Consider the following 17527-nt stretch of genomic DNA (forward strand, 5'->3'; position numbering starts at 1 on the left):
TGGGTTGGATCTTTTAATTTTGAACTCTCAAAGTGCGTTAGATAGAATTTAAATTTAAAATAAATACTTTTTTTTTCAATTCTTCATTTGTCTTATTTTAAATATTGCAAAAAATGTTGTATTGTGGACTTCATATCATGATAATATCGTATTGTATATATATGAAAGAAAAGACATTTGTGTAAACTAAAAGCATAATTTCAGATGGAACAAGTAGAAGCTTCAGTAGACACAAGAACATCTGATTGTCTGTACAAAGAGTCATCCAAAAAAATATATCAATAAAGGAATTATGTAATAATGATTAGTGATTTGTAAATAGTGCAGACTTTTGTATTGATTTTATAATGGATTTTTTTTTTTTTTTTTTTTTTTTTTTAAGTTTAAAGCTTTTATTTCCGAGCTCAAATAGAAAATCTCAGTTTTTCAGAGTGTGCTCAGTCTGCCAGACCTCACTGTTTAAGTGAATACCTCGCTATAGTGGAAATATATGTATTCTGCAGTCCCCAGACTCTTAAGATACATACTGTACATTGTATCTTAAGTATCTGCCCTCAATGTTTCACTACGCTTGTGCTGTGCTGTGCTTGATTTTAGCTTACAGGAAGTCTGATTTGAGCTCCAGCTGCTCGCTTACCTCTCTACCTCCCAAACGCTCAGCCCAATCTGCTCATGATAACTTAGACACCTAGAGGCTGTCTGAGCCCCTCTCACCTCCATCACCTTCACCTGGAGATCATTTGAGGGAGCAGTAATTAAAACACCTACATTACTTCCTCTGCATGCCAAAGTACAATTATCCAGTGGGATGTTTGTTATATATGATGCTCTATATATGGCGCTGTATGTAATTATCACAGACAGATTGCTTTATTTAGAGACTGCTTTATTTGCATGGACTTCGCTAAAAGTCAAATATAGGGGATTCAATCGATGGCTAAAAGGTTTGTTCAGTGAAAACCCGCAAAGGTTCAGACGGCAAAACTGTAATTATTATAATCCAGCCAAGTGATCACCATATCTCCATATTAATGCATTACGATTTCCATACCATTCAAGTGACATTACCCACAATCTGCATAAATGAATACATTAGGGAGTGTAATGCATTTGGGCTGCTTACCTGTCTCACTTCAATGGCGTTTGAGTTGATTCGTATAAGCGAGAGACTAAAATGAATTCACTTTGGGGAATTTAGTGGGGAGCGTCCATCAGAGAGTGATTAATTGCACAGGAAACATTGGACGATTTGATGTGTTTAACCGCCGCTGAGGTTTTACTATTCTGCATTGGAACGGGGCTCTTCTGATAGATTGGCTTCCATTGTGACTTGTCGGAAAATCGGGATGCGTGCGCCAGCCAACATCAATTACTTTCCTACCACAATCAAACCGCCCAACAACGGCTGACATTCTTGGTGAACCCCCTGACTTGCGCCACAAAAGGGAACAGCACAGAGCACAAAGCTTTGTTTCATCGGCCACAATGCCTGGCAATGTCTCTCAGGAACGTGTGCAAATGTGGCATACGTCCCCCACCCTCCTTCCTTTCTCCCGCTCCCGCTCCCTTTTCTCCTTCTCATACTGTCTCCCTCCTTCCCTGTCTCGCTATCCCCTCTTCTGACTTCCATCTCTCTGGAGATAGAGAGGGGGCTGTCACAAAGCTTTGTGCGGTTATAGATCGTCATGTCAGAATGCAGGCATAGCTGTCACCCTCTCCTTCAGGATGCAGAGGGCTTTTAATAGAGTTCTGGCAAGGTTATTACATGGTGTGTCCCTTTAATTAGCTACTAGTCTCATTATAGCTGAGATGCAGCACTGGAATTCACAAATGTTGATAGAGTTACCCTCTGTGGCACATTTCTCCAAGGTTTTAATTTAGTTTTAATTTATTTCATTTTAGTTATTTTTGCACTTCAAGTTAAATTAAATAGATACAATTTTAATAATAATATAATTAATATATAAATTGAAGTATTGCCTTGATAGCTAGCTGAGCTGTGTTTAATATGCCGATTTGGTGCTCATAAGAAACATTTTTTATTGATTGATTTTATTATTTATATTATTACTAATGTTGAAATAATGCATAATGCTTTTTTCTGAAAACCATGGAGCCTTTTTTATATTTTGTTGAATAGAAAATTCAAATATAGTATGAAAAATATGATTAAATTATTTTTAAACAAATTGGGAGATTATTGAGGCAAAGGTTGTAGTTAATGGTGTGTTAATAGTGAGAATTGGACCTTAAAGTAATGCGTGATGAATAACGGTATTGACATCTATCAATCAATCAAACAACCATGCAATCAATCTTACTGACCGCAGGTTTTTTTTTTTTTTTTACAGTAGTGTTTCCCTCAAAGATCATACTGTCGCATAATCAAAAATTTTCAAGACTCTCATCCAGAGTTGTTCTGCTTAGGACCAAAATTGAATTTGTGTCTTTTGAAATTTACATTTAGTCTGTCTTTGCACTTAAGAGCACATTGATCATGTGTCGCTACATCTCTCTACTCCGCCCATGCTCTCCTGTAGAACTTGCTGCTGATATTTTGAAAGATTAAACTGACTGCCCTGCAATTTCATCAAGAAACGTTTGACAGCATGCAACCCGATGCAGGCACTCTAATGTTTTAAACATCAGTATTGTATTGATAGGCCATGAGATATGGGCCCTCCGGGGGGTTCTTATGAGGTTCACTTGCTTGCAAATGCAGGATTTGGGAAGACTAAGAGATTAGAAACTACTCAGAACTACTAGAACAATCAGTCCAGTGCTTGAATGTTGTTTTAAAAGCTTTTAGTGGAATCAGCATTTTGATTGGTCATTCATGACTTCACAACAGTTTCATTATTTATTTATTTTTTCAGGGCAACAGATGAAATAAAAGTGGATTTTCCATTTGTTCATTTGGAGCAGAGAGACTCAGACCATTAGGAGCCAATATATGAAAACATACAATAGAGTGTTTTTTAACAATATTGTTTAATTAATATAAAACATACAGAAATATTGCCAAATATTTTATTAACATGCATACTAATATGAAAAAAAAATCAAGTAAGCACAACTGTTTTCAATATTGATGATAATAATAATTAATGTTTCTTGTGCACCAAATCAGTATATTAGAATGATCTCTGAAGGATCATGTGACACCGAATACTGGATTAATGATGAAAATTAAACTTTGCATCACAGGAATAATTTTAATTAAATAAATGTAACCTTAACGAGCATAAGATATGTCTTTAATTTTTTAAATTATAAAAAATAAAAATAAAAAAAATTACAGATCCCAAACTTTTGAACGGTAGTATAAATTTATATATTAATAGATAAATATTTCCGAATTACGAAATATTACACAAATACAGTTCAAGTTAAACAACACAGAATTATTTGAATTGAGATTTGAATGTAATTGCACAGAAACAATCTAAATAGACAGTGTAGCTTTTTAAATCCTCTCAGAATATTTACTTATATTAAATCAAGAATTTTTACTCTAAAAAGCCTGCAATCACTTCATATTCTACAGTGTGAAAGATAGATAAAAAACCAGAACCAGTGAAACCAGAATGAGTTAGAGACCATTTTCCTTCCAAATCGCATTACAACAATAGTACATATGCCAGATATGCCAGTTACATAACATATGCCATATGTGCCATACCTTTATTGAATCCATCTTTCACAAAAATGTAATTAAACTTGCATCCTATCAAAGAGCATTGCTCCCATAACCTTACTTTGACCTTTACTCATCTACTAATTTCTGCTGCAAATTAACTCTTTGACTGATTATAACGATTGAGTTAAATGCCAGCACTTGTGCGTGCTCTTTCTTTCAGTCTCTGTCTTTTTCTCTCTCTCTCTCTGTCTGTGTGTTGACACAGTGCCAGGAAAGGTAATACGGTGCCCATGATATCATTTATCCCTCAAGCTGCCCCATGGTGACCTCAGCAAGTGATGCTTATACTTACATTTCTCTCTTTCTCACTGCGACTCTGTCTTGTTTGATTCTTTCCTTATGTGTGCTCAGTCATTTATCTTTTTTCCCCCTCTGTATGTCACAGCAGTTGTTACTTGAACCACTGTAGACAGAGATGCAAGCGCTTACACTGCAGGCCAATTTATAAACTGCTGATGTCTGTTTCTAACACATCTGTTTATCTAACCCATCACGTGGGTTGTGAACACTCACATGCATCAAAAACACTTCAGTTCGCTTGTTCATTTCTGTTTTGTCTGAATTACAGGACCCTGCCATCCAAACCCTTGTCACAATGGAGGCACCTGTGAAATCAGTGAAACATTCAGGGGTGACACATTCATTGGATACGTCTGCAAGTGCCCATCAGGCTTCAACGGAATCCACTGCCAACACAGTAAGTTCATATACTGACTGCATAGCACTGTTTCTGCTTAATTTTAATTAGGGATGGGATGTAAAATGAGTGCTATAGTTGCATTCATTTGAAACACATTCATTTGTACACATGAATGCATTTTATGTAAATGTATTCAATTTCAGATGGATCTGAAACCAGCCTAATAGTGTGTTTACTCTGCAGAGAATGTGTTTAATCTATATTAGGGCCGGGTGATATGATGATATTAACGTATATCGACAATGTTTCAGAAGTACTGTGATGTCAATGTCAACAATATCAACATTATCGAGAGAAAAAAAAAAAGTTGTATGTATATTTATGTAAATATTTTACATTAGCATCATAGTCACCATACAGGTCTTTTTGCATACAATAATGAAATATTTAGTAGGAGAGTTAGGAATCGAAAAGCTATTCCAATTACAATTTAAAAAGATTAAACTGCAAGAAGATGAAAAAGAACTCACTCCTGAATACCGTATTTTCCTCACTATACGGCGCAACAGATTATAAGGCGCACCTTCAATGAATGACCTATTTTAGAACTGTTTTCATGTATAGGGTGCACCGGATTATAAGGCACATAAAATAGAAGATACTGCAGTTAAATGTTTGACTGAGTTTGCGTTATGCATCCACTAGATTGTGGATCCACTAAAGGGATTGTCAACATTTTGACAGAGCGCCTTGATCCATATATAAGGCGCTCCTGTATATCGTTTTTTTTGATAAAATTAAAGGATTTTAAGTGCATCTTATGTTGCGGAAAATACAGTAGGTTAGGTTCTGTTTCGGTTCCGAAAACGGTTATGGTTCGACACGTCACCAAGCGCTGTGAGCAGCCATGCACCGGTGTTCTGACGATTCAGAATTTCCTGTAAAGGACTTATTTAACTTTGAAGCACATGCTGATTGATGGACTAGCATTACTCAACATTACGTACTACATTCCAGCAACACTACATTCAATGAAGGTAAAATTGTAAAAAAAAAAAAAAAACATAATACAAACCCAATTCCAAAAAAGTTGGGACACTGTACAATTTGTGAATAAAAACAGGATGCAATAATGTGGATGTTTCAAGTTTATTATGGTTGTGTAACTGGACAGACAATAGTAATTAAGACTCACAACACAGATTGAGACTGACAACACACAGAGCGCTTGCTGAAATGGCACAAGGCTAATGCCGGCACTGCTTTTAAGCTTTTACATGCTTTTAAGCTTCCTGGTGGATGACGTCATCTTCCTATGACGTCTTGCCTTTCCATTGGGCTTATAACACATGTGATTCAGAGTGTGGTCATGGAGAGGGCATTCCCCATAGCTTTCGAAGCAACTAGAGTTCCTGAAGAGGAACCACAAGAATGACAGGTGTATATTGTCGGGTCTCGGGGCTAATCACCTGCCTTTTGTGTGTGTTTGGGTCTCTTGTCAGCTCACCGCGTCTACCTGTTTGAGTTTTCCCCGCCCTCCTTGTTTCAGTGTTGTGAACCCTAATTAATCACCACCTGTTTTCTATGTTCTTCTAATTTTTTCCCCTTATCAGTCCCCGTGTTTCTCTGTCTATTGTCAGACTGTTGTTACTCGTATCAATATCTCCGATCTTCTAGCTATTCTTGGCACTCACCTTTGTCGTGTCTTGTCCTCAGGCTCCAGTGTGTTTAGCTGTTTTCTCTGCCCCCTGTTCCCCAGCGCAGAGCTCTTGGAAGCTTCAGTGTCATCCCTCCGGTCTCAGTGGTCGTACAAATAACTGTGGAACGTTACTCATCGGTTTGATTCATCTGCTTCGACTATTCTTCCAGTCACTACGAGTAATCCTGTGAACGTGACTCATCTGATCTGCCTCCTCTGCTTTAAATAAAGCCTTGCGTAAACCCGCATCTGAATCCTGCCCATTTTCTCCTGACAGAACAGTCTGACCAGATCATGGATTCAGCGGGATCTGATCCACTCCGCTCGGCTCTCGTGCAGCATGGAGTTTTGTTAGGACAGCATGCCACCCAGCTCAACACCACCGCGCAGGATGTGGACGCTCTCAGTGCCCGAGTCTCCGAGCTCCTCACACGGGTGGACGACCTTCAGCGAGAGGCTACAAACCGGGGGTCCATTCTTCACACCGGTATGGCCCACGAGTCCGAACCTCATGCCAACAATCCGCCGGTCTATGATGGCGATCCTAACGCCTGTCAAGCGTTTCTCTCCCAGTGCTCGCTGGTGTTTTCTCTGCAGCCCCGGCATTACGCAAATGAGGAAGCCAAGGTAGCGTACGTCCTTACACTTCTTTCGGGCCGTGCCCGCGAATGGGGAATTGCCGTATGGAGATCGCGGGCTCCCTGTTGTGCTACCTTCACTGATTTTAGTCGAGAGATGGCAAAGTTATTTGATCGCTCAGCTCAGGGAGACGAGGCGGCGGCCCAGTTGTCGCGTTTGACTCAGGGGAGGAGCTCTGTCACGGATTACGCCATCCAGTTCCAGACTTTAGCGGCGGCGTGTGGCTGGAATGAGAGCGCGCTGCGCGCTCGTTTTCTTGAGGGGTTAGATTTTCACATTTCTGATGAACTTGCGGCCATAGAGCTCCCGCGGGAATTGGATAATCTCATTAATCTCGCGCTCCGTATTGAGGGCCGTCTCAGCCGCCGCCGCAAACAACAGCAAGCGCCCGCCCCGTGGCGCCACCTAGAGTCCTCTTCAGCTAGTTCTGCCGGCCGACAGCCCTCGGAGGAGGAGCCCATGCAGTTGGGTCGTTTACGGCTTACACCACAACAGAAGCAGGAGCGTCTGTCATCGGGGGCGTGTCTATACTGCGGCAGGGGAGGACACTTCGCCCTTCACTGTCCGTTAAAAGCCAGGGTCCACCAGTGAGGCGGAGAGTCCTGGTGGGCACGGTTCTTAATTCAAGCTCTCCCGCAGCACGGACTCAGCTGCCGTTCCAACTCTCTTTCCAGAGTCGATCTCACACTGGGCTCGCCCTTGTGGATTCAGGGGCTGAGGGGAACTTCCTCGATGCTGCTTCTGCTCAACGTTGGAAAATACCGCTTATTCCTCTGGTTAGTCCCGTATCAGCATGGTCTTTAGCTGGCCGTCCCCTCACCACCATCACTCACATCACCCCCAAGATAAGCCTTCATATTGCTGATAGCCATAGCGAGCTGATTGAACTGTTTATTATTGATTCCCCTAAGGCTCCTTTAATCCTGGGGCATCCATGGTTACATAAACACAACCCACACATTGACTGGGTCAACAATGCTGTTTTAGCCTGGAGTCAGTCTTGTCACGTGTCATGTTTGGGTGCTGTTTTTCCTCCTGTCTCTGTGTCTTGTGTTCCTCAGGAGGATCCCTCTGACCTGTCCGGTGTCCCCGCGAAGTACCATGATCTTCGGGCGGTCTTCAGTAAGGCCCGGGCCACCTCGCTACCCCCGCATCGCCCCTACGACTGTGCCATTGATCTTCTCCCGGGCGCTTCTCCGCCTAAGGGTCGGTTATACTCCCTTTCGGGTCCTGAGAGAGAGGCCATGGACAAGTATATACGTGAGTCACTCCAAGCTGGGCTCATCCGCCATTCCTCCTCTCCTGCTGGTGCAGGTTTTTTCTTTGTTCAGAAGAAGGACGGCTCCCTGCGCCCCTGTATTGATTACAGAGGTTTGAATGACATTACTATTAAGAACAGGTACCCCCTACCTTTAATGTCTTCTGCTTTTGAATTATTACAGGGAGCTCGGGTCTTCACCAAGTTAGACCTGCGCAACGCCTACCACTTGGTGCGCATTCGGGAGGGGGATGAGTGGAAGACGGCATTTAACACCCCTTCGGGACACTATGAGTACTTGGTTCTTCCGTTTGGTCTTACCAATGCTCCAGCCGTTTTCCAGGGACTCGTCAATAGCGTGTTGGGTGACATGATCAATCAATTTGTCTTCGTGTATTTGGATGATATCTTGATTTTCTCCTCTTCTCTCCAATTACACACCCAGCATGTCAGACGGGTTCTCCAGCGGTTGTTAGAGAATCAGTTGTTTGTCAAGGCGGAGAAGTGCGAATTCCACGCTGAGTCTGTTACGTTCCTTGGCCACATTATTTCTACGGAGGGGATCAAGCCAGATCCCGCTAAGATTGAAGCTGTTGCCCAGTGGCCGGTTCCTGACTCCCGGAAGGCTCTGCAGCGATTCCTGGGTTTCGCCAACTTCTAGCGGCGATTCATCAGAAATTTTGGTCAGATTGCTGCACCGCTCACAGCCCTAACTTCAACTAAGGTGTCCTTCAGATGGAACAGAGAAGCGCAGGTAGCCTTTGACATTTTAAAGTCCCGTTTTGTCTCTGCACCTGTTCTGTTGGTTCCAGATCCTGAGGCCCAGTTCATTGTTGAGGTTGATGCTTCGGACGTCGGGGTTGGCGCAGTTCTATCTCAGCGTTCCCTCCACGATGGGAAGCTCCACCCTTGTGCATTCTTCTCTCGTCGTCTCAGCCCTGCAGAACGTAACTATGACATCGGCAATAGAGAACTGTTGGCGGTACGATTGGCATCACTGGTTGGAGGGGTCAGTGCAGCCCTTCTTGGTCTGGACGGATTACAAGAACCTGGAATACATCCGTTCAGCCAAGAGGCTGAGCTCGCGCCAGGCCCGTTGGGCACTCTTCTTTGCCAGGTTCAACTTCACCCTCTCGTACCGGCCGGGATCTAAGAACACCAAACCCGACGCCCTCTCTCGTCTGTTCGGTGCTCCAGGGGGGGAGGTTGCGGCCGAGGCCATCCTTCCTGAGGGGGTGGTGGTCGGGGCTCTTTCATGGGGTATCGAGCAGCGAGTTGAGGAGGCCGGTCGAGGGGTGCAAGTGCCAGGGGAGTGTCCGGCGGGCAGGTTGCCGGTGCCGGCTGCGCTGCGCTCTGAGGTCCTTGAGTGGGGTCACTCATCAAGGTTAGTCTACCATCCAGGGATTCGGAGGACGTTGTCTGCCATCCGACAGCGTTTCTGGTGGCCTACTATGGCCGCAGATGTTAGACAGTTTGTGTTGGCCTGCCCCACATGTGCCCAAAGTAAGCCGGTCAATCGCCCTCCTGATGGTCTGCTAAACCCTCTCCCTATCCCTTCCCGCCCTTGGTCACACATTGCCCTTGATTTCGTCTCAGGGCTTCCTCCGTCGAAGGGTAACACTGTTGTTCTCACAGTGGTGGATCGCTTTTCCAAAGCGGTTCACTTCATCCCCCTGCCCAAGCTGCCCTCCGCCCGGGAGACCGCCCAACTGGTGGTGGACCACGTCTTCCGTCTCCATGGGTTTCCGGTGGATGTGGTTTCTGATAGGGGTCCCCAGTTTGTCTCCCGGTTCTGGAGGGAATTTTGTAGACAGATTGGGGCCTCTGCTAGTCTGTCTTCAGGGTTTCATCCCCAGACCAATGGGCAGTGTGAGCGGGCCAACCAGGATCTAGGAAGAATGCTCCGCTGTCTAGCGTCCAACAATCCGAGTTCCTGGTGCCAGCAGCTCTCCTGGGCAGAGTACGCTCATAACACGCTTCCGGTGGCCGCGTCAGGTATGTCCCCCTTTGAGTGTTCTGTTGGTTATAACCCACCTCTGTTCCCGTCACAGGAACCCGACGCAGCGGTTCCATCCGCCCTGGCTTTCGTCCAGCGCTGCCGTCGCACCTGGGAGAAAGTCAGGAGGATTCTGGTCCAAGCCTCTGGCCGAACCAAGACCGCAGCTGATCGTCGCCGGTCCTCTCCTCCTGCCTATGTGTGTGGTCAGCGGGTTTGGCTTTCTACCAAGGATCTGCCTCTCCGGGCGCCTTCTCGTAAGCTGGCACCCAGATTCATTGGGCCATTCCGCATCACCAAGGTGGTTAGTCCGGTGGCGATCAGGCTCAAGCTCCCTCCCACTTTTGGTCGGGTTCATCCGGTGTTTCATGTTTCCAGGGTCAAGCCGGTGTTCTCTTCCCCCCTTAATCCTGCTTGTAGTCGTCCCACCCCCCCGCCCCGTCGTCTTGTGGATGGATCTCCTACCTATACGGTTAAGAGATTACTCGATGAGCGGCGCCGCGGCAGGGGGTTTCAGTATCTTGTGGACTGGGAGGGGTATGGTCCAGAGGAGAGGTGCTGGGTGCCGTCCCGGGACATTCTGGACCACTCGTTGATTGAGGACTTCCGGGCGGCATCGAGGTAGGCCCCTTCCTAGAGCGTAAGGTGACGCTCCTGGGAGGGGGGGTACTGTCGGGTCTCGGGGCTAATCACCTGCCTTTTGTGTGTGTTTGGGTCTCTTGTCAGCTCACCGCGTCTACCTGTTTGAGTTTTCCCCGCCCTCCTTGTTTCAGTGTTGTGAACCCTAATTACTCACCACCTGTTTTCTATGTTCTTCTAATTTTTTCCCCTTATCAGTCCCCGTGTTTCTCTGTCTATTGTCAGACTGTTGTTACTCGTATCAATAGCTCCGATCTTCTAGCTATTCTTGGCACTCACCTTTGTCGTGTCTTGTCCTCAGGCTCCAGTGTGTTTAGCTGTTTTCTCTGCCCCCTGTTCCCCAGCGCAGAGCTCTTGGAAGCTTCAGTGTCATCCCTCCGGTCTCAGTGGTCGTACAAATAACTGTGGAACGTTACTCATCGGTTTGATTCATCTGCTTCGACTATTCTTCCAGTCACTACGAGTAATCCTGTGAACGTGACTCATCTGATCTGCCTCCTCTGCTTTAAATAAAGCCTTGCGTAAACCCGCATCTGAATCCTGCCCATTTTCTCCTGACATATATATATTTAAAAGACACAAACAGCGCACATTTGAGTGTAATATTTTTACAGATTTTTTCAAACCAATATAATAATATAATATAATTGTTTAATTAAGCTGAAATGTAGAACTATAAATTCTGAATTTATTTGCAACATAACTATAAAGTTTTGATGTTTTCTGATCAAGACTTAGCTTTCTCAGCTCGGCCTCGCACGCATTCGGAGTTTCAGCAGCCCAACACTGAATTATATTCTGGGCTTGACGTTTTTACTCAAAATTCTTTTTAATCCTTCCATGATTTTAATCATAGGCCTACATAATGAATATCAAATACATTACAGCTTGATTGCAAGTTTGAAAACAATGCTGCAGTTGTTACAATTAAGGAAATCAAACTTACCATCATGAAATGTGTCTACACAGGCGATAATGCCAAAAAGAAAGAGAAACACCAGAAAATAGGCATATTTTATTTAAGACATTATTATATGTCATCAAATTCTTGTACTGTATTTTTCGGACTATAAGTCGCACCTGAGTATAAGTCGCATCAGTCCAAAAATACGTCATGATGATGAAAAAAACATATATAAGTCGCACTGGACTATAAGTCACATTTATTTAGAACCAAGAACCAATAGAAAACATTACCAACTACAGCTGCGAGAGGGCGCTCTATGTCTTCAGTGTAGACAACAGGAGCAATGAGCAGCATAGAGCACTCAGGGCTGTAGACGGTAATGTTTTCTATTGGTTCATTTCTCTTGGTTCATTTCTCTCGGTTCATGTCAAATTAATTTTGATAAAGTCGCACCTACTACAAGTCGCAGGACCAGCCAAACTATGAAAAAAAGTGTGACTTATAGTCTGGAAAATACGTTATTTATCATTATTACAATCACCGCCAGAATGTCCAACTTCACCATGATGAATTTAAAATTGAGTTCTATTATTAATTTGTCCTTCTCACAAAACTGAATTAATTTCAAAAACAAATTTTATTAAGGGGGAATTATTAAACACCAAAATAACAGCAAAGCTAATGTTTTCTGTTAGTTTAAGCACAAAATAAGAAAAGTAAAACCAAACTTTGTGGCAATAATTAAGAACAAACTGAACATGATGTGTGTTTATGATGCATGTCAGCAATTTTGTCTTGGCGGGGGCGGGGCGAGGTGGAGGTGGGGTTTAGGTAGACAATATTCTTTGCGACATTCTTAGATTTCTTGCGTAACTCCCATTGTTAGTCTAGATATTTTTTTGTTTGTTTTTTTCAGCACATGGTCGATGTATACACACAATGGGCTCTGTGTATAAGATGGTGCCGGTGAGCTTCAGCGATGCGAGTGTATGCATCTGGTCTTGCGATGCTCACATTTACTATAAGGGAAACTTACATACAAAACTTGGCTAGATGTATATAATCAATTACTTTTTAATTTAACAGTGGATAGTGGTATATCAAAGACATGGGGAAACATTCTCCCTACATTTTTTGCGTACTTCTGTGTTGAAATTCATCAAGATACAACGCGGAGATTGCTTTATTTTTCTGTTGATAATGTGGTCAGCGACGCATAGAGATGTCTGATAAAGCATGTTTTATTAACTTTATTTGATAACATAATTTATAACTGTAACTGTACAATTAAACGTAATGTAATTATGATAGGTTTGCATTCATGTGTTTTTATCAATGTTTATTTGTTTTGTGGAAGATCTGCAGCATAAATCATTATCTGACTGACATAAATCATTATCCGAGCAGCGCAGGTATATTGTTATTCGTTTGCATTAATTATCAGATAAAACAGATATCAAAATAAGTCATGTATTAGTTAATTGTGTAAAATAATAAAATATGTTGTGAAAATAATGATGAAAAAAACTGATGTATGTGCACAATTGAGAAATGGATACTGATTAAGATAAATCACAGCCCACGCCTCTCAAGGTAAATATTTCATTAAAAAAATCAATGTAATACAAACTTTTTTGAGAAATAAGTAATTTGTACATTTACATAATTGGTAAGATAAAAATACATTATGTGGCTGTGTATACACACCATGAGTTCAACTTTAATTTTGTGAACAGTACTGTATCAAATTCATTCACCAGACCCAAACATACACAAGTTTCAAATCCACTGGCTCAGTTAACATTTATAGTATAGTAATAATAGCATTGTATACCTTATTTGCATTTGAAGTGATATTATAAATCCTGTAAACATATAGAAGGTAATATTTGGATTTATCCGGTTCTCAGCACTGACGTTTAGCACAAACGGAAATATCTATGCACACACTCGCAAGACCGGAAATCCAAGATGGTGATGATATGCAACTAGCCCATTACAGTTGGAAAGATGATAGCTTTCTTCTTGAATGCCCAAAATAAATATACAGGTCAATTTAGAAACTTTTGTTAATATGGCTACAATGAAAATATCTTTACTGAAATACTTCAATCAATCACCTTTATTTATATAGTGCTTTAAACAAAATACATTGCGTCAAAGCACTGAACAACATTCATTTGAAAAACAGTGTGTCAATAATGCAAAATGATAGTTAAAAGCAGTTCATAATTGAATTCAGTTATGTCATCCCAGTTCAGTTTAAATAGTGTCTGTGCATTTATTTGCAATCAAGTCAATGATATCGCTGTAGATGAAGTGTCCCCAACTAAGCAAGCCAGAGGCGACAGCGGCAAGGAACCAAAACTCCATCAGTGACAGAATGGAGAAAAAAACCTTGGGAGAAACCAGGCTCAGTTGGGGGGCCAGTTCTCCTCTGACCAGACGAAACCAGTAGTTCAATTCCAGGCTGCATCAAAGTCAGATTGTGCAGAAGAATCATCTGTTTCCTGTGGTCTTGTCCTGGTGGTCCTCTGAGACAAGGTCTTTACAGGGGATCTGTATCTGGGGCTCTAGTTGTCCTGGTCTCCGCTGTCTTTCAGGGCAGTAGAGGTCCTTTCTAGGTGCTGATCCACCATCATGTCTGGATACGTACTGGATCCGGGTGACTGCAGTGACCTTCTGGTCTGGATACAGACTGGATCTGGTGGCCACGGTGACCTCGGTACAAGAGAGAAACAGACAAATATTAGCGTAGATGACATTCTTCTAATGATGTAGAAGGTACATGTTATGTGAAGTGTTTCCAGGTTCCGGTTTACCTAATTAATGCAGCCTAAAAATCCTTTAACGGATTTGGATATTAAAAGCATATTAGTATGTTATGTGTATGCCAGGTTAAAGAGATGGGTATTTAATCTAGATTTAAACTGCAAGAGTGTGTCTGCCTCCCGAACAATGTTAGGTAGGTTATTCCAGAGTTTAGGCTCCAGATAGGAAAAGGACCTGCCGCCTGCAGTTGATTTTGATATTCTAGGTATTATCAAATTGCCTGAGTTTTGAGAACGTAGCGGACGTAGAGGAGTATAATGTAAAAGGAGCTCATTCAAATACTGAGGTGCTAAACCATTCAGGGCTTTATAAGTAATAAGCAATATTTTAAAATCTATACGATGTTTGATAGGGAGCCAGTGCAGCGATGACAGGACCGGGCTAATATGGTCATGCTTCCTGGTTCTAGTAAGAACTCTTGCTGCTGCATTTTGGACTAGCTGTAGTTTGTTTACTAAGCGTGCAGAACAACCACCAAATAAAGCATTACAATAATCTAACCTTGAAGTCATAAATGCATGGATTAACATTTCTGCATTTGACATTGAGAGCATAGGCTGTAATTTAGATACATTTTTGAGATGGAAAAATGCAGTTTTTTCTGAATTTAGCAGTAAGAAATTACTCGTCATCCAATTTTTTATATCGACTATGCATTCCATTAGTTTTTCAAATAGGTGTGTTTCACCGGGCAGCGAAGAAATATAGAGCTGAGTATCATCAGCATAAGAGTGAAAGCTAACACCATTTTTCCTGATGATATCTCCCAAGGGTAACATATAAAGCGTGAAGAGTAGCGACCCTAGTACTGAGCGTTGAGGTACTCCATACTGCACTTGTGATCGATATGATACATCTTCATTCACTGCTACAAATTGATGGCGGTCATATAAGTATGATTTAAACCATGCTAATGCACTTCCACTGATGCCAACAAAGTGTTCAAGTCTATGCAAAAAGAATGATGTGGTCAATTGTGTCAAACGCAGCGCTAAGATCCAATAAAACTAATAGAGAGATACACCCACGATCAGATGATAAGAGCAGATCATTTGTAACTCTAAGGAGAGCAGTCTCTGTACTATGATATGGTCTAAATCCTGACTGGAAATCCTCACATATACCATTTTTCTCTAAGGAATATAATTGTGAGGATACCACCTTTTCTAGTATCTTGGACAGAAAAGGGAGATTCGAGATTGGTCTATAATTAATTATTTATTTGGGGTCAAGTTGTGTTTTTTTTTTTTATGAGAGGCTAAATAACAGCCAGTTTGAAGGTTTTGGGGACATATCCTAATGACAATGAGGAATTAATAATAGTCAAAAGAGGACCTATGACTTCTGGAAGTACCTCTTTTAGGAACTTAGATGGTATAGGGTCTAACATACATGTTGTTGGTTTAGATGATTTAACAAGTTTATACAATTCTTCCTCTCCCATGGTAGAGAATGAGTGGAACTGTTCCTCAGGGGGTCTATAGTGCACTGTCTGATGCGATACTGTAGCTGACGGCTGAATGGCTGCAATTTTATCTCTAATATATCGATTTTAGAAGTAAAGTAGTTCATAAAGTCATTACTGCTGTGGTGTTGGGAAATGTCAACACTTGTTGAGGCTTTATTTTTCGTTAATTTAGCAACTGTATTGAATAAATACCTGGGGTTATGTTTGTTTTCTTCTAAAAGAGAAGAAAAGTAATCAGATCTAGCAGTTTTTAAATACTTATTGTATATGTAACTGCAAAGCATCCAAAATATACAGTAAGCAATACAGCACACACTCTAGCACGATGCATTTATTTTTTTATCACTCATGTCATGACAAATGTCATTTCCTGCATCACAAAAATTGGTTGCTTTTATTTATGTTCCTCATTTCTTGGAAGCATTTCTGAACTTTTTGCTGCTTTCAATTCTGTTTCTGGCACAAGAGAGTTACTCAGCTCCCATAGGAAATAATTAAAAATGCCTGCTCTGTAAACTCTCTGTAAGTGTATAGGGATTTTCTTAAGCCTCAATAAAATTGCTATTTAGGGTTTATATATATATATATATATATATATATATATATATATATATATATATATACCAATTCATCACCTCAACAAATTAGAATACTTCATAAAAAAAAAAAAAAAAAAAGTTTAGTGTTTATTGTTGGCCTTCTGGAAAGTATGTTAATTTACTTTACATGTACTCAATACTTGGTAGGGGTTCCTCCTGCTTTAATTACTGCCTCAATTCAGCGTGGCATGGAGGTGATCAGTTTGTGGCACTGCTGAGATGGTATGGAAGCCCGGTTCCTCTTCAGGAACTCAAGCTGCGTCGAACACACTTTGGGGAACGCGTTTAGCGTGAGTGACTCTGAATATCATATCCAATCTGTCTTATAGAAGAGCGTGACGTCACGGGCGGGGTGACGTAAGCGTCCAGGAAGCTATAAAGGCATAAGCCGCACAGCTGGCTTCAGCAATAGTCAAAGAGCAAAGCTAAGACGAGACATCCGAAAGGCGAATCCTGCTACAAGCCAATGTGGACGCTTCGATCCCGGAGGACTCTCTCCAGGGGGAGTCTTCGCCAGTTTTCCTTGTGGTGTCGGTCCCGCTTTCGCTGAGTGGCGCCTGCACTCGCTGGGTTCGCAGATAAGACCTGCTGGAGGGTATGGAGATGGGCGTGTCCCTATCTCCTACCTCACCCGCCAGATCTGCCCGATCTCCGGGTGCGGAAGCCCGAGTGTTGCGGTCCCCCCCCCCCCCCCGAGACAAACAGTTACACAAGCATTAGTTCCACAAGCATATTATGCCTAACTGTATAATGAGCAGCATTAATGAAGAGCGCAGATCGCGCAGTCAGCTCTCTTGAAAAAATAAGGGGGCTGACTGTGCTTCTCGCATATCATTCTCGAGGTTCGGAAGCACGTGCAGCGGTTCCTTCCCCATCTGTGAACTTGCAGCTGCAGCTACTTACATCATTTTCAGTTTTAATGTAAATCTTACCATATCCAGACCGTCTTTACTCGTCTAATTGTTTGTTTGCATTAAATTCCTTGGAATATAATGACATTTATCTCACTCTGAGAAATTATATATACTGGAGCAGCTCTCTCAGTCTATAGTCAGAGTGTTGCTGCCCGCGCTCCCCCTGCGTCGGGACCGGAAGCTTAAGCAACACTCTGAACCAGGGTTTTCACAGCCTTAGGCGGGTTTGCAGTCAC

The 17527-nt window shown here is 42.2% G+C and overlaps 1 protein-coding gene across 3 annotated transcripts in view; it reads left to right on the plus strand.

Moving 5' to 3' along the window:
• Window positions 1-17527, plus strand: part of edil3a (EGF-like repeats and discoidin I-like domains 3a) — a 120937-nt gene that overhangs the window by 63456 nt on the left and 39954 nt on the right. For all 3 annotated transcript variants that reach the window (XM_052556954.1, XM_052556955.1, XM_052556953.1), the window contains one exon: window positions 4269-4397. In XM_052556954.1, coding sequence (XP_052412914.1) covers window positions 4269-4397 — 129 coding nt within the window. The remainder of the gene's footprint in view (window positions 1-4268; window positions 4398-17527) is intronic.

Source organism: Carassius gibelio, chromosome B5 (genome assembly GCF_023724105.1).
Source record: "Carassius gibelio isolate Cgi1373 ecotype wild population from Czech Republic chromosome B5, carGib1.2-hapl.c, whole genome shotgun sequence".
NCBI lineage: Eukaryota > Metazoa > Chordata > Actinopteri > Cypriniformes > Cyprinidae > Carassius > Carassius gibelio.